This window comes from Rhinatrema bivittatum, chromosome 1 (assembly GCF_901001135.1).
Source record: "Rhinatrema bivittatum chromosome 1, aRhiBiv1.1, whole genome shotgun sequence".
NCBI lineage: Eukaryota > Metazoa > Chordata > Amphibia > Gymnophiona > Rhinatrematidae > Rhinatrema > Rhinatrema bivittatum.
In genome coordinates this window covers 707821889-707834093 of record NC_042615.1, presented here as the reverse complement: position 1 = coordinate 707834093, position 12205 = coordinate 707821889, and the positions used below count along the sequence as shown (strand labels likewise).

Here is a 12205-nt window from a genome sequence, read left to right as displayed (position 1 = left end):
CCCTCAGCTTCTTTCCAATCGGGATCCTTCCACCTACTCAGCATTACATTGTTGTTCATTACTAGAGTTCTTCACACTTACTCATGCCAAAATCCTTGGGAAAGATAAATATAGATTTCTTCTGGGTTAATGTGACTTGAGATGACTCTTATCAAATTTCTTTCCCAGGAAACAGGGCAATTTCTCTCTGCCTCTACCTTTTCTCCTCTCAGATGACATTCTCATCCATAACAACTGTGAAAAAGCCCAATCACGTCTGGAATTATTGCTCCAGTGATCTCACCAAAGCAGTGTCTCCCTTGTTAGGTCTTTTTATGGAGATCAAGGTACTCAAGAAAACCTTTCAATAATTATGCTAGGGGTGATAACTTTCAAAGAACTCCAAGTGGGCTCCATAAACGAATGAATATGGGCATGCGGAGATCTACTATAGCATTTTATAACCTGTAAGTATCTGGTCCTCGCAGATTAAATATACAATACATGTATGTCCATCTCTCAACATATGCATGCATGTTTTAATACTCACCAATATCAGCATTGCATTGAAAGCTCACACTTACTCTACTTATTTCATAACCATATGCACAAATATTTTATGTGCGGAAAAAAATAGAACTTGTTCACATAAAACCCTGATTTATACATGGAAGTAGGTATATTTTAAAATATGTGTGTGTACTTGAAATCACCAGTTTGCAGATACCTCCACCAATACACCCAGTACATCTACAGTTCATTGAAACCCTCCTAGCACTTCATCGTGAACTCATCCCAGTGCACCCAGACTTCCCACGCAACAATAACAAACAAGTCTGATATTGATTGCACTAGATAATTAGCAGGTGTAAAATTGTGTGAAAAATCCCCCAATTTATTTACATAAATCTCTTATAAAATATCAACTTATGTGTGTATCTCTTGGGCCCATCCCGGAATGCACCTAGACCAGCCCTTTTTTTTCACAGGTAAATATGCACGTGAAACAAAAAATATATGAACACTTTTGATGTTATAAAATAGCATGTATATGAGTACAAGCTATGTACAGGCATATGTGCTAATTTTGAAAACTAATCTGTGACAATATTCTCCATATCGAGTAATTGGTGAAATCCCTCCAATCAGTATTTTACATTTAAAAAGTGACTTTCTGGGTGTTCCTCTAGCAGAGATTCCTTGTTTTCGTTCCCTTTTATCACGAGGCTCTTCTTGAGGCAGGCACAGTCACCATGCCATGCTGCATTCAAATAGCTGTAGGAGGTAAATTGTGGACTGGAATTCACTTTTCCATGTCCATGTGGTGTCACTCCCCAGCAGTGCCCAACTCTAGAGTTTTCTTCATCCAAATAAGTGTCCCTTTTGCAATCTAAGGTGAAGGAGATCTATCCAGGGAATCACAATATCTCTGCTACTTCCATGTTTAACCCAGTTTTATTTTTATCAACTTCTTCTTTCAATTTCCAGTGGAAGTCTCACTTTATTTATTCTCCCCCCTACAACAATTGCAATGGCAATGCTGGACCTTTACTTTTGGGTTTGCGGGGGTCTTACAAAATGTCCCTGAATCTCCTTAATTGGTAGAGGGATTTTCCCAAGGCTCCCTTTCCTTTCATTTTATGCCTCCATTTTGTATTAAAACTCCCTGGCATCTATTGGCACAGCACAGGCACAGCACAGGCACACCACAGGCACAGCACAGGCGCCAAGATGCACAATCCTGCATCTTGCCGCCTGTGCTGCTGTTCAGCTGATGCTCTTCTCACCACTTTAGGCTGCCTCTTTCACTCACCTTCCTGTCCTCTGTTGCTGGACTTCTCCAGCCTTGGGGCGCAGCAGCACAAACAAACTAATTTAAAATCTCTGGCTTCAAATTTAATGAGGCCTCTCCTCATCAGTTGCCACTGGGCTCCAACAGCCCCACCAAACATATGCTAGTACCTGCTGGCATCTTAGGTAATTTTTATTTATTTATTTATTTTTTTTATATATTCCCATTTGCAATTCCTGGCTGTTCAGTAGAAAATCTTGTCTGGATTACCAAATGCTGTAATCCAGTGTAACAGTCTTGATCTTGTTGTACAAGCGTGGAGCTCTAAGGAGGAATATTCTTTTTTCAAGCAATGCGTCTCTCCATTCAACAAATCTGAGGTCTTATTCTCCCCCTCATGTCATCAAGGAAATCATAATCTTGATACCTTAAAGAGCATCCTGCTAAAAGGTGTTGTAGGAAAAGGGAATAAAAAAAATAGTGGGCATCTGAACAGGACACCAGAGCCATCATCTGGCAGAAATCTCAAAAAGGATGTGACTTGGAGCCGAAAGAGGGAGAGCGGAGGACCCACCGAGTCCTGCAGGCGCCGGCAATTGTGAGAACTGATCGCAGCTGTGAGGGCTGCGTGTGCCGGGTGTCATCAGCCTGTGCCGGGGCTTTAAAACCCCGAGAGAGCCAGAGTGTGTTGGAGCCGAAAGAGGGAGAGCGGAGGACCCACCGAGTCCTGCAGGCGCCGGCAATTGTGAGAACTGATCGCAGCTGTGAGGGCTGCGTGTGCCGGGTGTCATCAGCCTGTGACGGACTATAAAAGCTCGCGAGAAGCGGCGCTTAGACGCTGCTGGCGCATCGCCTAAGCCGCGCGCGCCGAAGGGGTGCGCGCGGCTTAGACCGGCTTTGACTGTCTTTGGCTGGTTGGCGTCTGAATCCTCCTTAAATTGGATTTATGGGGCAGAAAAGGAAGGCCAGAGCTTATACATCTTCTCCGGTCACCTCCAGAATCGGACCGATGGACACTCTTCTAATCAGACTCAATAGGCCATCAGAGGACGTGGATAGAGACTCTTTTGAAGTCTCATTAAGTCCTGGCCTGAGACCCACACCCTCCCAACCCCCGGGTGCAGCAACCGTGGAAGGATCCACAGGAAGTGAGACTGCAAACGTAAGTAGAGCTGAAACCCCTCCCGAAGTGGAGGGAGCGGAAGCTCTACACCATTTGTCTTCTTTACAACAGGAAGGTGAAAGTGGAAATATATCTCCACTTCAAGTAAGCATCCAAGCTGTTGACTTGGATGCATCCAAAGTTACGTTAGGGGATCTTTGGAGGATGTTATTGAGACTTGATAACAATGTTACTCAGATGAACTCCTCTCTTTCAATGATGGTTAATAACAATAAGGTATCTATTGCTGAACAGGGTAAAAAATTATTGGATATAAATAAGAGAGTGAATAATTTGTCAACTAATGTTCAAAGTATACAGAGTGTAGAAACAATACGAGTAGCTGATAATGTAATGTTGCATAATGACATTGAAAATTTGGAAAATTTAATGCGGATTAAGAACCTCAGATTTGTTAATTTTCCATATACAAGACTATTATCCCCGTATGAAATGTTTGTTAAATATCTTAAAGAAAATCTAACCTGTAGAAATGAAGAAATACCTCTTATATCTAAGATTTATTATTTCCCATTTAAAGTTGATAAGCCAGGTGGACTGGAGGACATACAGTCCCCAGGCATATCAACATTTCTAGAAGAATCCTTAGACATAGTAAATAAAAGAACAACTTTGTTTGTCTCTTTTGTTCAGGAAAGGGACAAGGAGCTTATTTTTGAGAAATCTCTAAAAAACCGAGAAATGCTATTTTGTGGTCAAAAGGTGTATACCTTTCCTGATGTTTCCAAAGCTACACAGGCTCGCAGGAAACAGTTTTTAATGTTGAAAACTAAAACATTAGAGCTAGGGGCAACTTTTTATTTAAAGTTCCCCTGCCGATGTTTTGTTAATTACCAAGGAAATAAGTTTATTTTCTCGTTACCTGAACATATGGAGAAATTTATAAGAGATAAAGAACTTGAAAAATTGAATCAAGCCTCAGTAACTACAGTGGGTTAGAAAAGTAATGTGTCCTCCTTATCTCCATACTTAAAATTTCCTAAGAGTTTATTGCTATTTGGCTCCCATTATATTTTAAATAGTGCAATAATTGTATAATTTTGTGGAAATTTATTGTGAGTTTATGTAATTTCACATTTATTTACTTTTGATTGTGTAAGAAAATTATTAATCATGTAAGAATGATTAAAAATTAATAAAGATATAAATTATATTAAAAAAAAAAGGATGTGACTTATATTCATAAAAGACCAGTGGCATCTCTTGATTTTCATGTATTTTTTTAATTTATTAGACGTACTTGAGGAATATAGGCAAACATGGTGACTACAAAGAAGTGGACACTTGTGAACATAGAACAATAGCAAATGTCAGTTGAGTCTTCTCCTATCACCTCATCTTAGCCATTAGGAAGGCTCTCTTTCCAAGTCTGCTCTTTCAGTTTTACTGTGTGGTGTATGGATTTCACATTTCAGAATAAGGGCCAAACTTTCAAAGGGTTGGGAGTCTGATATTAATTAAGTGCTTTAACTTTGGCACCTAAACTTGGGGAAATTTTCAAACTGGCCACAAATGGACAAAGATGGCTTATACTTTTTACCCAAGGCCTTTGCATCAATTTTCAAAGCAAAAGTATTTACTTTCACTTTGAAACTTGCCATGGGTACAAAGTATGCACAGTCATTTCCACCTGCTTTTTCTATGGATACATTTTTGCTGGCAAAGCAGGTATACAGATTTGAAAATGCCATCTGCATAAGTACCCTTTTTTAAGTTATATTTATTAATTTCATACATTTGAAGAAAGAATACACTTTACTTATGGAAAAAGAAGATGAATGGTTATACGATTTTCACACAAGAAGCAATACAAGTTCAGAAAAAAAAATACTTAATTCCAAACCATTCATCAAATAAAGCAACAACAAAAGAGGAGGGTGGAAACAAACAGGAGATAAAAAGGAAATAATTTAAAAGAAACTGGCATTAACATGAGAATCAAGCAGTAATACATCTCAAAGATCAACCCCTGGACCAGTGGTTCCCAACCCTGTCCTATGGACCCCCCAGCCAGTCGGGTTTTCAGGATATCCACAATGAATGTGCATGAGAAAAAATTTGCATGCACTGCCATCATAACATGCACATTTTCTCTCATGCATATTCATTGTGGATATCCTGAAAACCCGACTGGCTGGGGGGTCCATAGGACAGGGTTGGGAACCATTGCCCTAGACCTATTAATTCCTGGAAACGGAAGACAGAACACTTCTGGAATTAATGAAAGAGTTAAGTTGCTCAAGAAGGAAGAATACAAAACAATCATTATGATATCTGATAACACATTTACAAGGATGTTTAAGAACAAAAGAATACCCTAAGAATATAGCCTGAGACCTAAGAGCAAAATAGTCTTTTCTTTTCTCTTGTATAGAATGAACAAAATCAGGAAAAATACAAATCATTTGTCCATGAAATAAGGAAGAAATGTTCCTGAAATATCTTCTCATCACCTTGCTCACATCCTGTTCAGAAATGAAAGAAACAAGCAGCTCAATAATCTCAGCCTCAGCCCTAGGGTCCTCAAGAAAATACAATTTTCAATTATATTAGGCAATTGAGCAGACTGAGATTGCTGAAAATTCACTGTTAGGAGAAGGGATAAAACATATTTTATTTATAGAGAGAACTTTATCAGGCTCAAAGTAAAGATTTTCAAAAAACTACTTCCTCAGAGTGTGGGAGGAATTCTCACCAACCATCTTAGGGAAACTCAAAAAGCATAAATTTAGATGCCTGATATGATTTTCAAGAAACTCGAGCCTGCGAGAAAGATTATTTCGATCTTTAACAACTGCAGAATTAAAGGTCTGAATATTTTGGATAGCAGTCTCTGCAGCAGAAATCTTGGATTTTATTTCACCAAACTGGATATCATAGATATTCAACTTAATTCACATGAACTCCTATATCAATTAAATTTAGTGTTAGTACTGAAGTGAAAATACCACACTGTCATCAATCAATAATTCACCAGTACAGCAATATATAGAACAGACGCTCAAGGTAAATAATGACCTGTCATAATAGGCTTCATCTCATATGTGAGTTTGTAAGATGGTTAGCCTTATATTTAATCATCGGTCATATGTTAATTTTTTGATATTTTTCTTTGCTTAGTGAGATTCGTGTCACTTAACTTAATATAGTCGCTGAAGCCATCAGTACGCCCGACATGGTTCCATGTTTCAAACGCTCCTCGTTCTTTGTCAAGGGCTATTGTTCAGCGTTGTATATGTAGTCCTTTGGAGATCCAAGATTCAAGATTTCAATGATGGCGAATCTGTTTCATTTCCTGTGAAACAGATTCGCCATCAGGAAATGAAACAGATTCGCCATCATTGAAACCTTGAATCTTGGATCTCCAAAGGACTACATATACAACGCTGAACAATAGCCCTTGACAAAGAACGAGGAGCGTTTGAAACATGGAACCATGTCGGGCGTACTGATGGCTTCAGCGACTATATTAAGTTAAGTGACACGAATCTCACTAAGCAAAGAAAAATATCAAAAAATTAACATATGACCGATGATTAAATATAAGGCTAACCATCTTACAAACTCACATATGAGATGAAGCCTATTATGACAGGTCATTATTTACCTTGAGCGTCTGTTCTATATATTGCTGTACTGGTGAATTATTGATTGATATCATAGATATTCCCCATAACATCAACTTTATTAGAAAGAATATTGATTTTTGTATTACAATCCTTCAAAGAGTAACCAAAGCCAGTCATCAAGTCGCAAATTGCATCTAGTGTGACCACCTCCGGCTTAGGTGGTAAAACTAGAGACTCACCAGGGGGCCCAGAATGGATAGGACCTGGAGCACCAGTCAACATCAGAGCCAAAGAATCCACTAACTGCCCTTGATTCAAGAGGGGATGCAGAAGCCAAGCACGCAGCAAAGCTAGCTCCCACCATGTTCACAAGTAATGAAGGAGGTAGTGGCTGGCTGCTTAGATGCTGAGTCTCCACGCACTCTCATCACTGTTGGCGCTGACAGCGCGGCATTCCGCAGCACTGTGGATTGCAATGGGGAAGCGAGTCTCTGAGCCGGCAGGAAGATTCAGGGGACATAGAGTGACCTCTCCTGGCGAAATGAGTTCTCCTTCATCTGCAAGCACAATAGAGCCAACAGTCCCCCCCTTGTACTGCTGAACTGGACAAGAAAGCTGTCAAAAACTGCTGCCCAGGTTAGAGGAAAGACATCCAGAAGAAAGACACGAACCTCACCTTTGTGTTTGGATGGCATAGCTATAGAAAAACAGATTTCAAAAGGAAACGGGGAGCAGTGTCTATCTCTGGTCTCATGTTGCCATCTTGCACTCCTCCTTTTCTCACATGCATACCTTTAAACATGGCCCTGGGAATGTCTCCTCTGAATGTGGTTAAAAGTCAGTGCACAGCCATATTGAAGGAGGGAAACTTACAGGATTTTTCGAGGTCAAACAAGGCAGAGGGAGGGATGGGGCTAGGGAGCAGAGGCAAGAGCAGGTACTAGGGCTTAAAGCAAGGCTGAGTCTGGAGGCCAGGCTAGAACAGGACCTGGAGGCATGGTAAGCTCAAGAGCTGGAGAGACAAAGAGGAACAGGAACTGGAAGCGACGACAAAATCAGGCGAAGGAACATGCACTGTGGAGCAGGAAGACCTGTTGCTGAGGTGTTGACTGGCTGCAAAATGCATTAATTTATTTATTTATTTATTTATTTGCCGTCTTTCCGATTCATTATCTCAGTGGTTTATAAAATAAAACATGCATAAAATGATGAAGACAATACATAGGTATCTAAAACAATAAAATAAAGCATAATAACTTTACACATACTCTCCAAATAAACTCTGCTTCAAATCATTTATATTCAATTAGTTTCTGCTCCGTATTATACTCCATGGGACCCAGTGATCAAAGATATCCAGTTATCTACGTTATCTGGATATTAATTATTCGGTTAACTTAGAATGGATATTCAGCAGCATAGCTATGCTGCTATTGAGCTGATCTAACTTACTCTGTTAACTTAACTGGATAAGGCTGATAACCAGATAAGTTGCCCCGCCTTGATCCGCCCATTTCCCGTCCCCAAGATATTTGACTATCTACTTAACTGGATACTTATTTGGCTAAATGGCGGCTGCTGAACAAAGCCAGATAAGTAGCCCCATAATATTTCTCTTACGTTCCAGTACTTAAACACATCTTTTAAAAAATATGGTAGATGTCACAGCAGAAATACACCATAAAATGTGTCAAAAAGAAGATAGCCTTTAAAACCTCATCAAAAATATTACTTTCATTCTTTGTACAGTAGTAAAACTTGCTGTCAACAGCAATACAGAACCATTCCAGAGCAAAGTCAAAATTCCCGAGTTTTATAGAATAAATACTAAGGTATGTAATTAAGCCTGTGACCTTGTATGGACATCTCTTCCCATTCAATTGTGTAATAGAGCTCACATATGTACTTCAGCTGTGATAAAATACAAAATAAAGCAAAAGGAAACCTAAGCCACATTTGTACTCTCTGTATATAGACAAAATCTGCTTTAAGTCTTAAAAAAAACACAAAGCCCCAAGGATTCTTGGCAAATATATTTAATGGGAGAAATCCTTTCTGGACAGAGCCCTTAGTGCAAGGAGGAGCACACTTTCTGTTTTTTTACTGCCAAAAAAAAAACAAACAAACCAAAAACTCAGACAGAAATATACACAGATACTATTACATCAGTGATGGAAAAAACCTTGCTGTGAGCAAAAAATAGCAATTTTTTTTAACTTCAAGTTAAATGCATGGCACAAAGACGAATAAGTGTATGTCTTTTTTTCCTGAGTGCGAAGGAGATGACACAAAGCTTTTGTTCAAGGGGATACCCTCCTTATGTGGTAAGAAAAGCCTATAAAAGAGCCCGGTGGGCAAATCGGGATTTACTTTTACAACCATCACGAAGACAAGAAAATATGGATCGGATGATTTGTGTTCTACCATATTCCCCTCAAATATATCGTATACAACATAGTATAAAACGCCATTGGCATGTTTTGAATTTACATCCTATATTTACAAATGGCCCATGTTTTGCCCTCAAAAGGGGCAAAAACATTCGAGATACTATTGTACATTCTAATTACAAGGATGATGTGGATAGTATTAGAAATAATGACAGTTCAAGAGAACTTGGACATTATCCATGTAATAAATGTTCGGTATGTGAACAATCTTATAGTGGCCAATTTTTACCCTTCTTTAAGGAGGGTTCTTTTAGATTTAAGGCACGTACAGATTGTTCTACAGTGGGGGTGATTTATGGCATATGGTGCTCATGCCCTTTGCTTTATATTGGCAAAACCAAGAGGTGTTTGAGAACAAGAATGGTGGAACATAGAAGTTCAATCGTAAGACAGAAGGTTGAAGCACCGCTGGTTCAGCATTGCATGTCAGAGGGACACGATTTTTCTGATTTTAAATTTGCAGTCATAGAACGGCCAATATATCCACAGAGGGGTGGTAACTTTGATCTGATTCTTCTACAAAAGGAGCAAAAATGGATCCATTATTTTAAAACAGTGACCCCTGGTGGGTTGAATAAAGAAATTGACTGGTCGGTATTTTAGGAGGATGTCCTCTGATAAAGTGGCTCTTGAAAATGATTGACAACATCAAGTTCCGGGGAGGAACGGTAAAAACAAGTGGGCAGGAAGTGGAGGAGACAAACGCTAAGAAGGAACATCGTATTGAGTAAAGCTGTTTTGAAAATGATTGACAGCATCAAGTTCCGGGTATGATAGGTATAAAGAAGTGGACAGGAAGTGGAGGCGACAAGAAACGCCGAGGCGCCATTAATGCATGAAAAGGAATAGGCACTAATAATACTGTGAGTAAAGAACTTTGTTGAGTTGGAAGGAAAGTGTTACAAAAAATTGTTATGAGGGAATTTGCAAAAAATCTCTTTGGGAAGGTTGAATAAACATGTATCTGTGATGAGATTTATTTTAAAAAAATTTTAACAACATGTTTTTGTATGTCCTAGGTCAAATTAACTGACTAGCGCTGGAAAGGCAGAAAAACAAAAATTGTTTTGGACCCGTGATTAAAACATACTAAGTATCCCCTGAGGAAGACTGGAAACAGTTGAAACATGGCCCATGTCAGGACAATTTGAGAAACAATACATCTACAGTGGGGCTAAGTATAATTTATCCTAGGATTTCATTCTAGGATTTCAATGATTGAACAAACTAAATGACGGTGGACATTTAATTTATGCAAGGATAGTATATAAGATTTTAGAAACACATAAATAAATGAGTTTTTGGGTTTTTGGGATAAAATGAATTTTGAAAATAAAATATAAAAACATTTTTTAGTGGATAAGAATCAAAAAATTGTTTTGGAATAAATAAAGGAACAATACCAAATGATTATATACCAAGTGCTTGAATAAATGCTGAATTTGCCTGGGGCCCATTGCATGGCGAGAGGCGATGGATTAAATACCATTTGCACTAATACTGATGGTATTTGTTCCTATGTGAAGAGTTGATAAGGTTAATTTATTTAACACTTTAAAAATCATAAAAGAGAACATAATACATCCTCCTTTTTTGTATCGAGTTTTTTTCCTGAGTGCCATCATATTGAGAGTACAGTAACTGGAGCTAGTTTAAAATGAGACTTTAGAGATAAAAGTTATCTTCTAAGAATTAGAGATGAGTTGAAAAATGTCAACCTTAAGAGTATATTTACTAAGCCACAGTATTTTCCTAGGAGGGGAAAATACCACGGATTTACTAACCTGTGGTACCAATTACTGAAGGTTATCAATTCCCCTACCAGAGAGAACATGCAATGGTAGAGCACATCCTGGGGCTGCCATTTTTAAAGTGTCTGACATACAACTCCCTCCTCCCTCCCACTCCTGTCCTAGTAGAGTGAAAATCCCTGAGGGTCTTTTGAGATCCCCTGCCCAATCCCTGCCCTCTCACTGTCCTGTGAGATGGCCAAAGTAGAAAAGAACAAAACAAAAGTTTAATGTCCCCAGCATGACCAAGACCCTGACTGTGCTTTCAGAACCCCACCCCCTTTGAGTAAAATAAGTTCCCCCCACCCTGTAGCCCATCCAACCTTCCCAACTCTACCCGCCCACCCCTTGAGTACTTACAAAAAATATCCAGTGGTTTAGTAGAGCCCAGGTTGCCCTTGAGGACTCTGAGCCTGGTATCACCATTTTAGAAATGGCACCAGTCAGCCGCATAGAAACCTTTGCCTCTATGAAGTGATCACTAGGGTTTTTGAGTCTACAAAGTCAGGGAGAGCCATATGCAGGACCTGCCTTTGAGCAGGGTAAGCTGAACGGTCACACATGGTGCTATTAGAGAAGGGGGTACCTTGGGCACTGGCAGCATCGCCAGTAAAGAAAAAAAACACAACGGGTTGGCGGCTGAAGAAAAACACAGCGGCTCATCAGCACTCACTTGCTTATAAGGAAAAATAAGAACCTAAAGCAAGTTGTAAGGTAAGTGCTTTACTTACTGTCAGGATTAAAATCACAATTGAGAACGTATGAAGATGTTATCTCCGTTCACCCAATAATTGCAAAGTGTTATTGTAAAGTCGGGCAACACAGCTTAAAAGAGAATGCTGTTTAAATGCTCAAGTCTTATGTTCAGAAGTTGTTCATAAATGAAAATCTTGACAAGAGTAAAGATATTCATAGAGGATTCAAGAAAAGGATTTTTACGTAAAAAAGTTATCAAAAGACGTTATCAGACTGGTGATTGCAGCATCTGGCCAATTAATTTCTGTAGAAATCAGATTCTTTGCCAGTACTGAGGTCTTTTCCTCTTATAAAAAATATATCAAAATTATTTAAAATAAGAAAAAAAGAAAATACAGTTGTGATTATAATAATAAAGGAAAGCATTTTAACTGTTTGAATCAACGTCATATATTTGTTTGAGGCAGCTATGATCATGACACAAAGCTTGAGGAAGCTAAACTCCCCAAAGCCTGTTGGATTGGGTATTCCTCCATGCCCACCCCTGCCACATATGTGGCTGGCAGGAGAAGAGGCACTTAATAGTTCGTCAGCTTCCTCTGCCATGCTGGTTGAATAAGAACATAAGAACATGCCATACTGGGTCAGACCAAGGGTCCATCAAGCCCAGCATCTTGTTTCCAACAGTGGCCAATCCAAGCCATAAGAACCTGGCAAGTACACAAAAACTAAGTCTATTCCATGTT

At 39.1% G+C, this 12205-nt stretch overlaps 1 protein-coding gene across 1 annotated transcript in view; it reads left to right on the top strand.

Annotated features, from left to right (window-relative positions):
• CWC27 (CWC27 spliceosome associated cyclophilin) overlaps positions 1-10017 on the top strand; it is a 398702-nt gene extending 388685 nt beyond the window's left edge. Inside the window, exon 14 of the mRNA XM_029576322.1 lies at positions 9993-10017. Within this exon, the coding sequence (XP_029432182.1) occupies positions 9993-10002 (10 nt within the window). The 3' untranslated portion in view covers positions 10003-10017. The remainder of the gene's footprint in view (positions 1-9992) is intronic.
• The last annotated feature ends 2188 nt before the right edge of the window (positions 10018-12205 follow it).